At 51.2% G+C, this 20254-nt stretch overlaps 1 protein-coding gene across 2 annotated transcripts in view; it reads left to right on the top strand.

Annotated features, from left to right (window-relative positions):
• Positions 1 to 20154, top strand: part of GRIN2D (glutamate ionotropic receptor NMDA type subunit 2D) — a 57470-nt gene extending 37316 nt beyond the window's left edge. For both annotated transcript variants that reach the window (XM_015124463.3, XM_077980460.1), the window contains 3 exons: positions 16991 to 17178; positions 17372 to 17604; positions 17823 to 20154. In XM_015124463.3, the coding sequence (XP_014979949.2) occupies positions 16991 to 17178; positions 17372 to 17604; positions 17823 to 19160 (1759 nt within the window). In that variant the 3' untranslated portion in view covers positions 19161 to 20154. The remainder of the gene's footprint in view (positions 1 to 16990; positions 17179 to 17371; positions 17605 to 17822) is intronic.
• Positions 20155 to 20254: the final 100 nt, after the last annotated feature.

Raw genomic sequence — 20254 nt, forward strand, 5'->3', positions numbered from 1 at the left:
TCAACAACAACAATAAAAAGTAGGTGAAATTACTTTTTCTTTTTTTTTTTTGAGATGGAGTCTCGATCTGTTGCCCAGGTGAAACCATGTTAGCCAGGACGGTCTCGATCTCCTGACCTCGTGATCTGCCTGCCTTGGCCTCCCAAAGTGCTGGGATTACAGGTGTGAGCCACCGCGCCTGGCCGGAAATTACTTTTAATAATATATTTTACCTATGTCCAAAATATTATTTTGACACGTAATCAGTATAAACATGGTTGAGACCATTTGCATAATTTTTTTTCCCCACATGCTGTCTTTGAAATCAGGGGCATTTTACACTCACAACACATCTCGGTTCAGAGTGGCCACATTTCAAGTGATCCATAGCCCTAGTGGCGTGTCACTGCCACACTGGACCGCCCAGGTCAACATCACCCAAACACAAAAAGTTTCCTAGTGAACATAATGAATAGAACACATAAAAGGGCGCTGGCCGCACCCCAGGACTCTGGGACTTTTTCACTTCCTTACTCAGAGCATTCTCCCCAGCCAGCCTGCCGACTCATCTCTCCCTCTTCCCACTTCTTCCGTTTTATTCCTCCCCAGCCCTTCCCTCCAGGAAGGACCCTGAGAATTCCAGATTCTCTCTCTCTCTCTCTCTCTCTCAGGCAAAGCAGAGTGCCTTTCCAGGCTGCCACCTCCCACCCCTACTTCACTTGCACCTTCCTCAGAAGGCAGGGATGGTTGCAAACAGAATCACTTTCCTCTTTTACCCCTTCAGGGATACCTCACACTGCCAGCTTGCTCAGTCCTTGCAGCTGGAGAGCAAGAATTCAGAGACTCTCGGTGGGGAGGGGGGGAAATCCCACGAGATGGAGTCTCGCTCTGTCGCCCAGGCTGGAGCGCAGTGATGCAATCTCGGCTCACTGCAACCTCTGCTTCCTGGGTTCAAGCGATTCTCCTGCCTCAGCCTCCCAAGTATCTGGGATTACAGGCATACACCACCACCCCCAGCTAATTTTTGTATTTTTAGTAGACATGGGATTTCACCATGTTGGCCAGGCTGGTCTTGAACTCCTAACCTTAAGTGATCCACCTGCTTCAGCCTCCCAAAGTGCTGGGATTACAGGTGTCAGCCATCATACCCAGCCAATGCCACTTTCTGAATCTACTTGGTTCCCAAGTTTTGGATAGCAAGTGGTGAGAATGTGACTAGCAAGAGAGACCAGCCCCATCTCTCAAAATGAACCTAAATCTGTCCCCGCCTTGAGTTCAGAGAAAGCAGGATACCTGTATTTTTTTTCCCCATACAAATGTCAGCCACATCACCAGCCTTTAATAAGTAAAAATAGCTGAGACCTCATCCCGTGTCTTTTTATAGATATTTTTCATCTTTTTTTTTTATTGAGATACATACATAGATACAGTGAGGTACAGTGAGGCACAAAAAGCATGTAACTCATTATTTATACATTCATAGACAGCCATGTGACCAGGTCCAGACTCAGATATGGTGAATTTCCCAGCTTCTCATAAAGCTTCTCCTGCCCCTCCAGTCACCACAGAATATCACATAATTAGTTTTGCCTGATTTCGAACATCCTCTAAATGGAGTCAAACAGTGCATTTAAGACCTTTCTGTCTGGCTTATTTTCCTCAGTGTTATCACCAGATTGTTCCTTCATTGCTGAATATCATTGAGTATACAATTATATAAATGTACCATAATTCTTTCATTCTACTGCTGGTGGACATTCAGGTTATTGCCAGTATTTGGTCATTATGAACATTCCGTTTTTTTTTTTTTTTTGAGACAGAGTCTCTCTCTGTCGCCCAGGCTGGAGTGCAGTGGCGCAATCTCGGCTCACTGCAAGCTCCGCCTCCCGGGTTCGAGCGATTCTTCTGCCTCAGCCTCCCCAGTAGCTGGGATTACAGGCACCCGCCACCACGCCCAGGTGATTTTTGTATCTTTAGTAGAGATGGGGTTTCACCATCTTGGCCAGGCTGGTCTTAAACTCTTGACCTCATGATCCACCTGTCTCGGCCTCCCAAAGTGCTGGGATTACAGGCGTGAGCCACCCTCCTCGGTCTATTCCTGTATCTTTTTAATTTACTTTCATGTTTATTATATATCAAGTCCTGTTCTAACTAAGTTCAAATTAGTTTGCAAAAAATTAATCAAATCAATGTTTTGATTCATAGTCCTGGAGACTAGGCGTCCTCTTGGCTCCTTCAGAGGGCTGTGAGGGAAGGATCTGTCCAGGCCTCTCTCTCCTTGGCTCTTGACTCTTGATCCCTGCATCTCTTTCCATCATCTTCCCTCTGTGTGCGTCTCTGTGGCCAAACTTCTTTTTTTTTTTTTTTGTTTTTTGAGATGGAGTTTTGCCCAGGCTGGAGTGCAGTGACATGATCTCAGCTCACTGCAACCTCCACCTCCCAGGTTCCAGTGATTTTCCTGCCTCAGCCTCCCTCCTGTAGCTGGGATTACAGGTGTGTGCCACCAAGCCCAGGTAATTTTTGTATTTTTAGTAGAGACGGAGTTTCACCATGTTGCTCAGGCTGGTCTCGAACTCCTGACCTCAGGTGATCTGCCTGCCACAGCCTCCCAAAGTGCTTGGATTACAGGCATGAGCCACCACGCCCGGCCCAAGTTCCCCTTTTTATAAGGACACTAGTCATACTGGACTAGAACCCAACCTAATGATCTCATTTTAACTGGATTCCCTCTGTAGAGGCCCTATCTACAAATAAGGTCGCATTCTGAAGTACCGGGGGCTAGGACTTCAATTTGTGAATTTGGGGGAGGGAACACAACTAAAACCCTAAGATCTCATAAAAATCTTAGGTGGGTATTATTGGAAACATGAGGAACAGCAAGCTTCCTGCATCTAAGTGGCAGAACTAGGACTTGAACCCTGACAGCCCAGTTCTACAGCCCAGTTTCTCACCACTAGGCTATATTGCCTCACATGTGCCCTGAGCAACCCAGAATCACTCCTTTTGTCCCCTCCCTGGAAGCTTCATGATTCACAAAGGACACCCCTGTGTTTCTCATTGTCGCCTCTTGCTCTGATTTCCTGCTTCTGCTGAATTCTTTTTCCCCAGTATCCCTTGTTACTTTTTTTTTTTTTTTTCTAATTTTTGGTTCTATATTTATCAGAGTTCTCCATCCACATAGTTTGGAGAGTCAAATACAATAATTTTAGTTTAGTTTAGTTTGGTTTTGGAGTCAAGGTCGCACTCTGTCACCCAGGCTGGAGTGCAGTGGCACAATCATAGCTCACTGCGGCCTCAAGCTCCTAGGCTCAAGCGATCCTCCCGCCTCAGCCTCTCAAGCAGCTGGGACTCCAGGTGTGCACCCCCACATCTGATTTATTTTATTTTATTTTATTTTATTTTATTTTATTGAGATGGAGTCTTGCTTTGTCACCCAGGCTGGAGTGCAGTGGTGCAATCTTGGCTCACTGCAACCTCCGCCTCCTGGGTTCAAGCGATTCTCCTGCCTCAGCCTCCTGAGTAGGTGGGATTACAGGAGCTGCCACCACGCCCAGCTAACTTTTGTATTTTCAGTAGACACAGGGTTTCGCCATGTTGGCCAGGCTGGTCTTGAACTCCTGACCTTAGGTAATCTGACCACCTCGGCCTCCCAAAGTGCTGGGAATACCGACACGAGCCACCAGGCCCGGCCTAATTTTAATTTTTAAATTTGTATCTGTATGTGTGTGTGTGTGTAGAGACGAGGTTCTCACTATGTTGCTTAGGCTGGTCTTGAACTCCTGGGCTCAAGTGATCCTCCTGCCTCAGCCTCCCAAAGCGCCAGGATTACAGGCACGAGCCACCGTGCCTGGCAAGAATTTTCTCTTTAAGGAAAAAAATGGCACCCTCCATTTCTCTCACCCCAAAAGAATCTACCTTCACCTCGTTTATTGTGTCATTTTGCGATTTATCTCCCTATCTCTAAATACCATGTTTGTATGACTACCTCTTGATTTTTCAATTTTAGGCATTTTCCATCCGCTTCTCACTATGGAAGACATACTCATACTCCTATTTAAATCAATTCAGCCTCCCACATTGTGACTCTGACTAGATGAATATTCAGTGTTTACATGTTATGACTATGTAAATGCTCTCACAGCTGCCACAGTAGTAAACCATGATTACTTTCCTCTCCTACACAATTCTTTGTTTTTCTTTCTTCTTTTTTTTCTTGAGACAGGGTCTCACTATGTCGCCCAGGCTGGAGTGCAGTGGCATGATCTCGGCTCACTGCAATCTCCGCCTTCCAGGTTCAAGTGATTCTCCTGCCTCAGCCTCCCAATTAGCTGGGACTACAGGCGTGTGCCACTGCAACCAGCTAATTTTGGTATTTTTAGTAGAGGTGGGGTTTCACCATGCTGACCAGGCTGGTCTCAAACTCCTGACCTCAAGTGATCAGCCTGCCTCGCCTCCCAAAGTGCTGGGATTACAGGCGTGAGCCACATTTGCCCAGTCGAGATGGGGTTTCACCATGTTGGCCAGGCTGGTCTCAAACTCCTGAGCTCAAGGGATCTGCCCACCTCAGGCTCCCAGTGTTGAGACGACAGGTGTGAGCCACTATGCCTGGTCTATTTTTCTTTTTCTTTCCTTTTTTTTTTTTTTTGAGACGGAGTCTCGCTCTGTCTCCCAGGCTGTAGCACAGTGGCGCGATCTCCGCTCACTGCAAGCTCCGCCTTCCGGGCTCAGGCCATTCTCCTGCCTCAGCCTCCAGAGTAGCTGGGACCACAGGCACCCACCACCATGCCCGGAGAATTTTTTGTATTTTTAGTGGAGACCGGGGTTTCACTGTGTTAGCCAGGATGGTCTCGATCTCCTGACCTCGTGATCCACCCGCCTTGGCCTCCCAAAATGCTGGGATTACAGGCGTGAGCCACCGTGCCTGGCTGCCTAGTCTATTTTTCTTGAGTTAGTAACTGTCTTTTTGTCTTTTTTCATTTTCTTTCTTTTTTCAGTTGCTTCATGGCTGAGTTTTCTTTGTGGTTAACTAATTCAAACCCAAATTATCTGTTAACTGTCTAAATCTCTTCTTAATATGTTCAGAAGTATCTTAATATACTTAATATGTTAGAAGTATCAGACACTCTGTTAATTTCTTTTTTTTTTTGAGACAGGGTCTCACTCTGTCACTCAGGCTGGAGCACAGTGGCACGATCTCGGCTCACTGCAGCCTCTGCCTCCTGGGTTCAAGCAATTCTTATGCCTCAGCCTCCCAAATAACTGGGATTACAGTCGTGCAGCACCACGCCCAGCTAATTTTTGTATTTGTTGTAGAGTGGGGTTTCGCCATATTGAACAGGTTGGTCTCAAATTCCTGGCCTCAAGTGATCTGCCTACCTCGGCCTCCCAAGTGCTGGGATTACAGGTGTCAGTCACTGTGCCTAGCCTTGTCAATTTCATCTTATTGAAGAAGTTGCTCTTGTGGCCTTATGGCCTGCTCCAGCCTGGGGCACAGCCCCCATCTTGGGATCACATTTCACCTTCATCCCTTCATCTCTGGTTTGGATCCTGTTGTAGCACAAATTCTAACTCTTTCTGGGTTTTGCTTCCTTGTTCTTTTGAGCTTCCTGACAGAGGCATATAGCAGGTATATTTTTGGAGACATCGCAAATCTGAAAAGTCTTTTTTCTGTCCTTGTACTTGATGGACAGTCCGGCTGGGTATAGAATTCTGGATTAGAGCTCATTTTCCTTCAGAATTTGGAAGAGTCACTCTATTGTTTTCTAATATCCAGTGCTACTATAGAGAAATCCAAGGTCATTCTTATTCCTATGCCTTTGTATGTAACCTGTTGTTTTCCTTGTCCTTGGTGGACTGACATTTATCAGTGACATGCCTTGATCTGTTTTTTGTTTGTTTTTTTTTTGAGACGGAGTTTCACTCTTGTTGCCAAGGCTGGAGTGCAATGGCGCGTTCTCGGCTCACTGCAATCTCTGCCTCCCAGGTACAAGCAATTATCCTGTCTCAGCCTCCCAAGTAGCTCCGATTACAGGCATGTGGCACCATGCCCAGCTAATTTCTTTGTATTTAGTAGAGACAGGGTTTCACCATGTTAGTCAGGCTGGTTGCAAACTTCTGACCTCAGGTGATCCACCCAACCCAGTCTCCCAAAGTGCTGGGATTATAGGTGTGTGCCACTACACCCGGCCTGTTTTCCTTTCTTTTCTCTTTCTTTCTTTTCTTTTTCTCTTTTCTTTTCTTTTCTTTTCTTTTCTTTCCTTTTCTTTATTTTCTTTGAGACAGGTTCTCACTATGTTTTCCAGGCTGGTCTTGAACTCCTGGGCTCAAGCGATCCTCCTGCCTTGGCTTCCCAAAATGCTGCAATTACAGGCGTGAGCTGCTGCACGTGGCCATTGATCTGTTTTCATTGCTGGGTCTTTCAATCGTATCCTCATGTCATTTGTTCTGAGAAAATTTCTTGAATTTTCTTAAATTCTTTTATGTACATTATCTCCCTCTCCTTCATTTCTCTGTTTGTTTATTTATTTATGTTTAGAGACAGGGTCTTATTCTGGAGTGCAGTGAGGCAATCATAGCTCACGGCAGCCTTGGGGTCAGCCTGTTGGTCAGGCTGGTCTTGAACTCCTGACCTCAAATGATCCACCCACCTTGGCCTCCCAAAGTGCTGGGATTACAGGCGTGAGCCACCACGCCTAATTAAAGGCCAGGTGCAGTGGCTCACACCTGTAATCCCAGCACTTTGGGAGGACGAAGAGGGCGGATTGCCTGAGGTCAGGAGTTCGAGACCAGCCTGACCAACATGGTGCAACCCCATCACTACTAAAAATACAAAAATTAGTCGGTTGTGGTGGCAGGCGCCTGTAATCCCAGCTACTCGGGAGACTGAGGCATAATCGCTTGAACCTGGGAGGTGGAGGTTGCAGTGAGCTGAGACCAGGACATTGCACTCCAGCCTGGGCAACGAGAGCAAAACTCTATCTCAAAAATAAAAAATAAAACATAAATAAATAAATAAATAAAATTTAAATCCAAATAGCCATATGTGGCAAGCTAGTGGTTGCCATAGAGGACAGCACTAGAAAATTCCATCTTTACAGTGAGGCACAAGGGAGAGGCAGCTCCCAGGGCTCTGGCCAGCTCAGCGGCCAAACGTGGGCTCACCCTACCGCTGTGGTCAAGCAACGCCGCAGGGGGAGAAAGGAAATGCACGTCCTAAAAGGAAATAGAGAAACACAGCTTCTCCTACCAGCCAGTTCTTGGTGCCCATTCCATGAGAGATGTCCAATTTTTCACTCACTCAGGGGCAAAAAAGGAAATATCGAGGCCCCTTGCCCTAATGTAAGCATTATTTTTTATTTCTTTTGGATCAATTAAAATATGGATGAATTCACACTCACACATTCCAAACTAACAGTACACACTGTTCTCATCTTGCCTCTTTCCATGGAGAATGCCCTTTTGGCATCTTTTCTGTGTTAATGGAATCCTACTTCTCAGCTCCAGTGTCTGGGCCATGCAAGGCCTCCGTTGGACCAGTCTGAATTTACTCATTTGGCCACTTCTTTTCTTTTCTTTTGAGATGCCATCTCACTCTGTCACCCAGGCTGGAGTGCAGTGGTGTGATCTCAGCTCACTGCAACCTCCACCTCCCGGGTTCAAGCAGTTCTCCTACCTCAGCCTCCCAACTAGCTGGAACTACAGGCGCACGCAACCACACCCAGCTAGTTTTTAAATTTTTAATAGAGATTGGGTTTCACCATGTTGGCCAGTCTGGTTTTGAACTTCTGACCTCAGGTGATCCGCCCACCTCAGCCTCCCAAAGTGTTCTTGGGATTACAGGCGTGAGCCACCATGCCCGGCCCACTTCTTTTCTTTTCAACTTCTTTTTTAAAAAAATTTTAATTGTATTTTTTTTGTACAGATGGTCTCACTATGTTGCCCAGGATGGTCTGAAACTCCTGGCCTCAAGCAATCCTTCCACCTTGGCCTCCCAAAGTGATGGGATGACAGGTTTGAGTGACCACACTAGACCTGAACTTCTTTTGTTAAATTTATTCCTAAATATTTTATTTTATTTTTATTTCTATTTTTTTGCCGGTCTCAAACTCCTGAACTCAAGGGATCTGCTGGCCTCGGCCTCCCAAAGTGCTGGGATTATAGGCATATGAGCCACCACAACCGGCCTGGAATTCTTTTAATTTCATTTTAATTGTTCATTGCTAGTATACAGGAATATAATTTATTTTGTATATATATATTTTTTTGAGATGGAGTCTTGCTCTGTCGCCCAGGCTGGAGTGCAGTGGCTGGATCTCAGCTCACTGCAAGCTTCGCCTCCCAGGTTTACGCCATTCTCCTGCCTCAGCCTCCCAAGTAGCTGGGACTACAGGTGCCCGTCACCTCGCCCGGCTAGTTTTTTGTATTTTTTAGTAGAGACGGGGTTTCACCGTGTTAGCCAGGATGGTCTCGATCTCCTGACCTCATGATCCGCCCGTCTCGGCCTCCCAAAGTGCTGGGATTACAGGCTTGAGCCACCACGTCCGGCCCCTTGTTGAACTTCTATTAGCCGTAATAATTTTTATTGTGGATCTTTTGGGATTTTCTATATACAATTCTATTAATTTGCTAGGGCAGCCATAACAAAATACCATAGACTGAGTGGCTTACACAACAGAAATGTATCGCCCCGCTATTGTAGAGGCTAGGTCAAAATCAAGGTGTCAGCAGCGATGGCTCCTTTCGAGGGCTGTGGGAGGACCTGTTCCAGACCTTCCTCCTCGGCTTGTAAAAAGCTGCCTTCTTCCTCTGTCTCTTCACCTTGTCTTCCCTTTAAGTGTCCATTCAGCCACTTCTTTTTTTGTTTTGTTTTGGAGACGGAGTCTAGCTCTGTTGCCCAGGCACCATCTCAGCTCACTGCAAACTCCTCCTCCCAGGTTTAAACAGTTCTCCTGCCTCAGCCTCCCGAGTAACTGAGATTACAGGCACGTGCCACCGCACCCGGTAATTTTTGTATTTTTAGTAGAGATGGGGTTTTGCCATGTTGGCCATGCTGGTCATGAACTTCTGACCTCAGGTGGTCCATCCTAGGTTCAGCAATTCTCCTGCCTCAGCCTCCCGAGTAGCTGAGATGATAGGCACCCGCCACCACACCGGGCTAATTTTTGTATTTTTAGTAGAGATAGGGTTTTTCCATGTTGGCCAAGCTGGTCATGAACTCCTGACCTCAGGAGATTCGCCCCCGGCAGCCTCCCAAAATGCTGGGATTAGAAGCGTAAGCCACCACGCCCAGCTGTTCAGCCATTTCTTATTAAGCACCTAGTGTGTGCTAGGCACTGTTCCAGATCCTGTGGATACACTGGTGAATCAGACGGGCAAAGTCCCTGCCTCATAGAACTTAAATTCCAGTGAAAGGAGACACACAATGCACGGAATAAATGAGAACATTCTATAGTGCATTCCAAGGGGATACATGCTATGGGTAAAAATAGGGCAGGGTGAATGCATTTGGGAAACTGGGGCGGGCGGCTGGAGGTTGCAGTATCAAATAGGGTGCTCAGGAAGGTGTCTTTGGAGCAAACACCTGATGGAGGTTGTAACTGCCCAGTGGGTTCACCTTGCCTGCTCCCTAGACAGAGGCGATTTATCAAGACAGGGGGGATTGCAATAGAGAAAGAGTAATTCACGCAGAGCCGGCTGTGCGGGAGACTCCGTTTTATTATTACTCAAATCAGTCTCCCTGAGCATTTGGGGATCAGAGTTTTGAAAAGATCATTTGGTGGGCAGGGGCTTGGGAAGTGGGGAGTGCCGACTGGTCAGGTTGGAGATGGAATCACAGGGCATCAGAGTGAGGTTTTCTTGCTGTTTTCTGTTCCTGGGTGGGACGGTAGAACTGGTTGAGCCAGATGACCAGTCTGATCAAGTGTAGGGTCTGTAGAATATCTCAAGCACTCATCTTAGGTTTTACAATAGTGATGTTATCCCCAGGAGAAGGCTGAGGAGCCAGAGGCTGCGTGACCCCTAAATGTAATGTCTAATCTTGTAGCTAATTTGTTACTCCTGCAAAGATAGACTGGTCCTCAGGCAAGAAGGGGTCTTTTCAGGAAAGGGCTATTACCGATTTTGTTTCAGAGTCAACCCATGAACGAAATTCCTTCCCAAAGTTAGTTCGGCCTATGCCCAGGAATAAGCACGGACAGCTTAAGGGTTAGAAGCAAGATGGAGTTGGTTAGGTCTGATTTCTTTCACTGTCATTCATAATTTTGCAAAGGAGGTTTCAAGGTAAGACAGTGAGTCAGGCAGCTACCTGGGAGAAGGATGTTCCAGCAGGCAGAACAGTCAGTGCAAAGGCCCTGGGGCGGGAGCAAGCTGGAGAGGTCCAAGTGCATCTCCCAGGCCAGAGTGAGGGGGGCTTGGGAGATGAGGGCAGACGGGTAAGGAGGGATGGGGGGTGTCAGGTGCCACAGGGCCTCGAAAGTCAAGGTGATCCAAGTCACTCTGAGTGACGAGGGGAGCCAACGGAGGGTGGTGAGCTGAAAAGGGACAGAGCTGACTCAAATGTTAAGATCCCTCTGATGACAGAGTAAGAACAAACAAGAAAGAAAGGACGGATGCAGGGAATTTTAATTTTTCCCAAACCTACACCCGAACAAAGGCTGTAGGAAATGGCTGAGGTCTTTTAGTTTTGTTTTTGAGACAGGGTCTCCCTCTGTCACCCAGGTTGGAATGCATGGCACAATCATAGCTCACTGTAACCTCAACCTCCTGCCCTCAAGCAATCCTCCCACCTCAGCCTCCCAAGTAGTTGAGACGACAGGCGTGTACCACCAAACCTGGCTAATTTTTAAAGTTTTTGTAGAAACAGGGTCTCCCTTTGTTGTCCAAGCTGGTCTTGAACTCCTAGACTCAAGCAGTCCTCCTGCCTCAGCCTCCCAAAGTGCTGGGATGACAGGCATGAGCCAGGGCCCCTGGAATGGCTGAGTTTAAATAGATATTTAGGGACCATGAGGGCGTGGTGGGGTGGATGTGAGAGGGGAGGGAGACAGTATATCCCAGAACAACTGAGCAAACAATTGAAAGTGAATGCTGTTAGAGCTCCTCTTTCTGAAATCTCTCAAATATTTCCACCACTGGGAACCTTGACTTTTAGCTTTCTCCAAAATTCAACTGGAGTCTCTCCTTCCACTCCCCATTGTCCTCTAAGGACCCCGGAGACACTCCTTCCATCTTATCCCAGTCCCAGCCCCTCCATCCCTCCCCTTCAACCTAACTCTAGAAACTTCTTTCCACTTAAACATCAATAGGGCCGGGCGCGGTGGCTCAAGCCTGTAATCCCAGCACTTTGGGAGGCCGAGATGGGTGGATCACGAGGTCAGGAGATCGAGACCATCCTGGCTAACACGGTGAAACCCCGTCTCTACTAAGAAATACAAAAAATAGCCAGGCGAGGTGGCAGCGCCTGTAGTCCCAGCTACTCAGGAGGCTGAGGCCGGAGAATGGCGTGAACCCGGGAGGCGGAGCTTGCAGTGAGCCGAGATCCGGCCACTGCACTCCAGCCTGGGCGACAGAGCGAGACTCCGTCTCAAAAAAAAAAAAAAAAAAAAAAAAACATCAATAGCAATTCACCTTTCACCCCCAAGGGCATCTTCCTAAACAAAGAGAAACATAGGGAAAAATTACAGTTTGCCTACAAGGCAGAAGTGCCTGCAGGCAGTGGCTGTATTTTTCTCACCTATACTTATGTTTCCAGATGTCATCTGGGAACTCCCTGTTAGGATCTATATAAAATTAATTCAAACCCCATTCTACAACAGTGGGATGATGAACGTCCTCCCCAGGTTTCTGCTAATTATCCAGAGCTTCACATTCTCCACCCCGAGTCTTTGCTTCAGCTAGAGAGACATTCAGTTTGGGGAATCCACTTCCTGTGTCTTTCCCCACTTAGCACGTATGGACTAATTCAGTCCTTTTCCCTGATTTCTATGCAACCAACCACACACACACACGGCATTTATATGTGAGCCTGTGAGTGTGTGGACAGGACTTTTCTTAAGGTTTGGGGACACAGGAGGACTTAAATCAACAGACGGGCTCACCACTCAAAACTGGAGGTTAAGTATTCCCTGGAAGATCCTTTGGCTTCTCTTCAACTCAGCATCCAGCCATGCTTTTTTTTTTTTTGAGACGGAGTCTTGCTCTGTCGCCCAGGCTGCAGTGCAATGGCTTGATCTTGGCTTACTGCAACCTCTGCTGCCCGGGTTCCAGCGATTCTCCTGCCTCACCCTCCCAAGTAGCTGGGATTACAGGCGTGCACCACCACACCCAGCGAATTTTTGTGTTTTTAGTAGAGATGGGGTTTCAGCATGGCCAGGCTGGTCATGAACTCCTGGCCTTGTGATCCACCTGTCTCGGCCTCCTAAAGTGCTGGGATTACAGGCATGAGCCACCGCCCTTGGCCCTAGCTTGTCTTATCTTTCTTTATCTTTATCTATTGTCTTTATCTATCTATCTTGGCTTCCCAGAACTGTGCTGTACAATACTTACTTCCATTTAAATTAATGAAATTACATAAAATGTGGCCAGGAGCTAAGGCTCACACCTGTAATCCCAACACTTTGGGAGACCGAAGCCGGCAGATCACCTGAGGTCAGGAGTTCGAGATCAGCCTGGGCAACATGGCAAAACCCTGTCTCTACTCAAAGTACAAAAATTAGCCGGGCATGGTGGTGCACACCTGTAATCCCAGCTGCTTGGGAGGCTGAGGCAGGAGAATCACTTGAGCCCGGGAGGCAGAAGTTGCAGTGAACCAAGATTGTACCACTGCACTCCAGCTGGGTGACAGAGCAAGACTCTGTCTCAAAAAAAAAAAAAAAAAAAAAATTCACCCCTTTGTCACACTGGTCACATTTCAGGTGCTAGAGAGCCATATGTGGCTCTTGGCTGTCATGCTGGACAGCGAAGAGGGAACATTCCATCATCAGAGCATGTTCTTTTGGATAATGCTGGACTCAGGAAGGAGAGGTACCTCCCTCTAAGAGCTAGTCCAATGTCTGCAGTTAAGATGACCAAAATTTTACCCCACAACAAATATCATTAAGTAAATAAATATGAAATTATATATATATATTTTTTCTTTTAGACAGGGTCTCACTCTGTCACCCAGGCTGGAGTACAGTGGTGCAATCTCAGCTCACTGCAACTTCTGCCTCCCCGGTTCAAGCAATTATTCTGCCTCAGCCTCCCGGGTAGCAGGGACTACAGGCGCCCGCCACTGCGCCTGGCCTAATTTTTGTGTTTTTTTTGTTTTTTTTTTTTGAGACGGAGTCTCACTCTGTCACCCAGGCTGGAGTGCAGTGGCCGGATCTCTGCTCACTGCAAGCTCCGCCTCCCAGGTTTACACCATTCTGCCTCAGCCTCCTGAGTAGCTGGGACTACAGGCACCCGCCACCTCGCCCGGCTAGTTTTTTGTATTTTTTTAGTAGAGACGGGGTTTCACCGGGTTAGCCAGGATGGTCTCGATCTCCTGACCTCGTGATCCGCCCATCTCGGCCTCCCAAAGTGCTGGGATTACAGGCTTGAGCCACCGCGCCCGGCTTAATTTTTGTATTTTTAATAGAGATGGGGTTTCGCCATGTTGGCCAGGCTGGTGTGGAACTCCTGACCTCATATGATCCGCCCGCCTCGGCCTCCCAAAGTGCTGGGATTATAGGTGTGAGTCACTGCACCCAGCCAATATGAACTCATATTTTATATAGGATTCTGGGAGTAATTTTTTTGTTCGTTTTTTTGTTTTTAGAGACAGGGTATCCCTCTGTCACCCAGGCTGGGGTGCAGTGGTGTCATCATAGCTCACTGCAGCTTCAGACTCCTGGGCTCAAGGGATCCTCCTGCCTCAGCCTCCTGAGTAACTGGGAATATAGGTGCATCACCACACCTGTCTAATTTTTTTTTTTTTTTTGAGATGGAGTCTTGCTCTGTTGCCCAGACTGGAGTGTAGTGGTTCGATCTTGGCTCACTGCAAGCTCCGCCTCCTGGGTTCACACCATTCTCATGCCTCAGCCTCCCGAATAGCTGGGACTATAGGTGCCCGCCATCGTGCCCGGCTAGTTTTTTTTTGTATTTTTAGTAGAGACAGGGTTTCATCGTGTTAGTCAGGATGGTCTCGATCTCCTGACCTCATGATCCGCCCACCTCGGCCTCCCAAAGTGCTGGGATGACAGGCGTGAGCTACCGCACCCAGCCTAATTTTTTTTTTTATAGAGGCAGGGTATCACTATGTGGCCCAAGTGTTGGGATTACAGGCATGAACCACCACACCCAGCCTAACTTTTTAAAAAATACACCCCTAGGTTGGGTGTGAAAGCTCACGCCTGTAATCCCAGCATTTTGGGAGGCTGAGGCAGGAGGATTGCTTGAGCCCCAGAGTTTGAGACACCAGCCTGGGAAACAGAGTGAGACCCCATCTCTAAAAATAAAAGAAAAATATACATATACATATTTTAAAAATATATAAAATATACCCCATACATCCTCACCTGTCAGATCATAAGCATTTATCTGATACCACAGAAGAGTTACACAGTATTCCTCTGTGTGGATTCATTTATTCATTCACTCATTTATTCTGCAAATATCTATCAACGCCATCCTACGTGCCAGGAACTATGCCCCAGTCACAGATGAGAATGAGACCAACTGGGACCCTGGGGGTCTTGCAGTCTCATGGGGAAGGTTGAGAACCACCTTCAGAAGGTTCTGAACCACCACAGAAATAAATGTAAAATGACAGCAGTTGTAAATGAGAGTGATAGCAGCATGTGCCATAACAAATGCATCCATGAGAACTAACTCCACAGCCCTGCGCCTCTTCCCACCAAGTCTTAGAAATCAGGGCCTAGGTTGGGCACAGTGGCTCATGCCTGTAATCCCAGCACCTTGGGCGAAACCCACTTTGGGAGGCCAAGGTGGGCCGATAACCTGAGGTCGGGAATTCAAGACCAGCCTGACCAAAATGGAGAAACCCTGTCTCCACTAAAAATACAGAATTAGCTGGCCGTGGTGGTGCATGCCTGCAATCCCAGGTACTCTGGAGGCTGAGACAGGAGAATCGTTTGATCTGGGGAGGTGGAGATTGTGGTAAGCCCAGATGGCACTATTGTGCTCCAGCCTGGGCAGGGCCTAGGCCAGGTGTGGTGGCTCACGCCTGTAATCCCAGCATTTTGGGAGGCCGAGGCGGGTGTATCAACTGAGGTCAGGAGTTCAAGACCAGCCTGGCCAACATGGCCAAACCCTATCTCTACTAAAAATAGAAAAATAGCCATGTGTGGTGGTGCATGGCTATAATCCCAGCTACTTGGGTGGCTGAGGCAGGAGAATCGCTTGAACCTGGGAGGTGGAGGTTGCAGTGAGCCGAGATCACACCTCTGCATTCCAGCCTGGGGGACAAGAGCGAAACTCAGTCTCAAGAAAAAAAAGAAAGAAAGAAAGAAATCAGGGCCTAGTGGGAGAACCCAAGCAAGTTAAGGTATTTGTCTGGGTCTGTGTTTTCCCATCTGAAAATAATGGTTATCTCCCTACAGGCTCACACCTGTAGTCCCAGCACTTTGGGTGGCCAAGGCGGGAGGCTCACTTGAGCCCAGGAGTTAGAGCCCAGCCTGGGCAACATGGAGAAACCCTGTCTCTACAAAAAATACAAAAATTAGACAGGTGTGGTGATGTGTGCCTGTAGTCCCAGCTACTCAGGAGGCTGAGGCAGGAGGATCAGTTGAACCCAAGAGGTCAAGGCTGCAGTGAGCTATGATGGTGCCACTGCATTTCAGCTTGGGCAACATAGTGAGACCTTATCTCAGGAAAAAAAAAAAAAAGAGTTCTTAGACTAGATAGAACAATGCCTGGCACAATATAAGCAATCATTCACTCGCATTATTATTTTTTTCCTCATTTCTCCTTCTAAGCCTCGATCCTCCTCTTTATTTGTTTTGAGATGGCATCTATCTCTGTCACCCAGGCTGGAGTGCAGTGGCTCGATCTTGGCTCACTGCAACCTCTGCCTCCCAGGTTCAAGTAATTCTCCTGCCTCAACCTCCTGAGTAGCTGGGATTACAGGTGCCCGCCACTACACCTGGCTAATTTTTGTATTTTCAGTAGAGATGGGGTTTCACCATGTTGGCCAGGCTGGTCTGGAACTCCTGAGTTCACAGGTGATCCACCTGCCTTGGCTTCCCAAATTGCTGGGATTATAGCCATGAGCTACCATGGCTGGTCTCAATCCTCTTTTTTAAAATGCAAGAGTAAATGCACTCCTTTGGAGGACTACAGTGAGGACTAAAAGAGTAACTATTTCATCCTGTTCTGGCCGCCTGCCATGGCTCATGCCTGTAATCCCAGCACTTTGGGAGGCCGAGATGGGCGGATCACGAGGACAGGGGTTCAAGACCAGCCTGGCCAACATGATGAAACCCTGTCTCTACTAAAAAGGCAAAAAGTAGCTGGGCATGGTAGTGGGCGCTTGTAATCCCAGCTACTTGGAGGCTGAGGCAGGAGAATCGGGTGAATCTGGGAGTTGGGGCTTGCAGTGAACCAAGATCATGCCACTGCACTCCAGCCTGGGCAACAGAGTGAGACTCTGTCTCAAAAAAAAAAAAAAAAAAAAAAGTCACAGCTAACACCTCCTTTGCCTGAGGTACTATCTAACCTTTGCCTATAGTCCCTGCTCCTGGGGAGGCTGAGATAGGAGGATCGCTTGAGCCCAGGATTTCTGGTCCAGTCTGGACAACAGAGCAAGACCCTGACTCTTAAAAACATACTTTTGCAACAACTCTGAAGGGAGATATTGCTGCCACGCCCATTTTACTGATGTTGAAACTGAGGTACAGAGAAGTGCAATGATTGGCTCAAGAGCTCAGGGCCAGTTAGGATTTGGAGCAGTTGGAGGTTAGAGGTGAGGAGGTTCCAGGCCTGGCAGCGAGGGCATCTAGGTGGGACTGACCCTGCCCTCCATTCCCCCTCCCTCCAGGAAGCTGGATGCCTTCATCTACGACGCTGCGGTGCTCAACTACATGGCCCGCAAGGATGAGGGCTGCAAGCTTGTCACCATCGGCTCCGGCAAGGTCTTCGCCACGACAGGCTATGGCATCGCCCTGCACAAGGGCTCCCGCTGGAAGCGGCCCATCGACCTGGCGCTGCTGCAGTTCCTGGGGGATGGTGCGGCTGCGCGCAGGGATTTCCACAGCGGAGAGGGGGAGGGCGAGGCCCCTGGGTTCTGGGGAAGAAAGGGACAAAGGCCGGGACACCAGGGTCTGAGGGAGGAAGGGGCTGAGGGCCTACACTCCCACATCACAGACGAGGGTCCTCTGAGGGTACTCATAGCAGGTGACTTTTGACCGCCCCTCCCCAGATGAGATCGAGATGCTGGAGCGGCTGTGGCTCTCCGGGATCTGCCACAATGACAAAATCGAGGTGATGAGCAGCAAGCTGGACATCGACAACATGGCGGGCGTCTTCTACATGCTCCTGGTGGCCATGGGCCTGTCCCTGCTGGTCTTCGCCTGGGAGCACCTGGTGTACTGGCGCCTGCGGCATTGCCTGGGGCCCACCCACCGCATGGACTTCCTGCTGGCCTTCTCCAGGGTACGGGGCAGAGAGGGAGGCAAAGAAGGGGAGATGGCGGGGGCAGGGGACAAAGGTAAAGCCGGGCAGAGACATGGAGATGTGGGTCGAGATGTGGATAGTGGGGAAGAGAGTGGGAGACGCAGGCTGGGAAATGGAGAGGAGGGAGGGACTGAGGGGAGGCAGGTAGGCCTCCTGGGCACCCCGCGCTGACCCCCATCCTGTCCCCGAACCCGCAGGGCATGTACAGCTGCTGCAGCGCCGAGGCCGCCCCGCCGCCCGCCAAGCCCCCGCCGCCGCCGCAGCCCCTGCCCAGCCCCGCGTACCCCGCACCGCGGCCGGCGCCCGGGCCCGCACCTTTCGTGCCCCGCGAGCGCGCCGCAGTGGACCGCTGGCGCCGGACCAAGGGCGCGGGGCCGCCGGGGAGCGCGGGCCTGGCCGACGGCTTCCACCGCTACTACGGCCCCATCGAGCCGCAGGGCCTGGGCCTGGGCCTGGGCGAGGCGCGTGCGGCACCGCGGGGCGCAGCCGGGCGCCCGCTGTCCCCGCCGGCCGCTCAGCCCCCGCAGAAGCCGCCGCCCTCCTACTTCGCCATCGTACGCGACAAGGAGCCGGCCGAGCCCCCCGCCGGCGCCTTCCCCGGCTTCCCGTCGCCGCCCGCGCCCCCCGCCGCCGCGGCCACCGCCGTCGGGCCGCCACTCTGCCGCCTGGCCTTCGAGGACGAGAGCCCGCCGGCGCCCGCGCGGTGGCCGCGATCGGACCCCGAGAGCCAACCCCTGCTGGGGCCGGGCGCGGGCGGCGCGGGAGGCGCGGGAGGCGCGGGCGGAGGAGCCCCGGCCGCTCCACCCCCGTGCCGGGCCGCGCCGCCCCCCTGCCCTTACCTCGACCTCGAGCCGTCGCCGTCGGACTCGGAGGACTCGGAGAGCCTGGGCGGCGCGTCGCTGGGCGGCCTGGAGCCCTGGTGGTTCGCCGACTTCCCCTACCCGTACGCCGAGCGCCTCGGGCCGCCGCCCGGCCGCTACTGGTCGGTCGACAAGCTCGGGGGCTGGCGCGCCGGGAGCTGGGACTACCTGCCCCCGCGCAGCGGTCCGGCCGCCTGGCACTGTCGCCACTGCGCCAGCCTGGAGCTGCTGCCGCCGCCGCGCCATCTCAGCTGCTCGCACGATGGCCTGGACGGCGGCTGGTGGGCGCCGCCGCCTCCACCCTGGGCCGCCGGGCCTCCGCCCCGACGCCGTGCCCGCTGCGGGTGCCCGCGGTCACACCCGCACCGCCCGCGGGCCTCGCACCGCACACCCGCCGCTGCTGCGCCCCACCACCACCGGCACCGGCGCGCCGCTGGGGGCTGGGACCTCCCGCCGCCCGCGCCCACCTCGCGCTCGCTTGAGGACCTCAGCTCGTGCCCTCGCGCCGCCCCTGCGCGCAGGCTTACCGGGCCCTCCCGCCACGCTCGCAGGTGCCCTCACGCCGCGCACTGGGGGCCGCCGCTGCCCACAGCTTCCCACCGGAGACACCGGGGCGGGGACCTGGGCACCCGCAGGGGCTCTGCACACTTCTCCAGCCTCGAGTCCGAGGTATGACGCGGCCCCGGGGGCCCCACCGCCCCCTTGGTCAGCGCAGGCCACGGCCCGAGGGGGCGCCCGCAGTGGACAGGACCCGCGTGGGTTGGGAAGGAAAGCAGTGGAACTGGCTGGACCCCGCCTGGAGCAGCGTCCTGCGCCCCCTGGTTCTGGAGGAACCGCAAGCCGGAGAGGATTTGGTCCCCCCAATTATCACCCAGGCTGAGAGCGAGGGGGCGGGGGCCTTGGAGCCCACCGGACTTTTTTTTAAACCCGACAAGGGCTTTTTAACGTCACCAGATGGGGCGGGAGGTGGGGGGGTCACGCCACTCCCGCGTCCCACCTCCACGCCCGGGGCCGTGGCCCCCACATCACTGTGCAGCTCCCCGGCCCCAGCGACGCCTCCGGGGAAGCCCGTTTTTAACCTTTCATTCATTGGGACTCCAAACTGTGAGACGCGTTCGCCAAACTGTGACCCCAGACCTTGGCCCCGCCACACAGAAACCCCTGACCCAGACTGTGACATCCGACTCCTAAAATGGTCATCCGACTCCAGACTGTGACCCCTGACCCCAAACTGTGACCCGAACCCCAGACTGTGCCCCGACCAGACTGTGACCCTTGACATCAAACCGTGACACCCCCTCCTCCTCTTCCATCCTCGGTCGCTTTTCCCTACTCTGACCTAGGACACGTCCCCAACGGAAGCCCCGCCTTCCCTTGCACCGCGATGAACCCAACCTCCCTGAAGCCAAAACTTCCCACCCTGCCGCACCTCCCGACACCCCACTTGTCACCAACCACATCCTCTCCAAATCCAACCCTTATTTGCGACCCTTCAGTGATGACCCAGCAGTCCTCCAAAAAACCTCCTCTTCCCAGATCTCCAGCCGGGTCTGGGGCTGGGTTGCGGAGGGGAGGGTCTGGGAGTCCACACTTCTCCACCAACCTCCCTTCCCACTCTCTTATTCCACATTGCAGTGTTTGGAATAAACCATGTTTTTATGCCTCCTCAGTCCAAGCCTAAGCTCCGTGTCTGTTAGCCCCCCTCAACTTCTCTGGAGGAAACAGAAACACAAAAGTCCCACAGGGGAAGAGGACACAGAATTAGAGAG

Source organism: Macaca mulatta, chromosome 19, assembly GCF_049350105.2.
Source record: "Macaca mulatta isolate MMU2019108-1 chromosome 19, T2T-MMU8v2.0, whole genome shotgun sequence".
Taxonomy (NCBI): Eukaryota; Metazoa; Chordata; class Mammalia; order Primates; family Cercopithecidae; genus Macaca; species Macaca mulatta.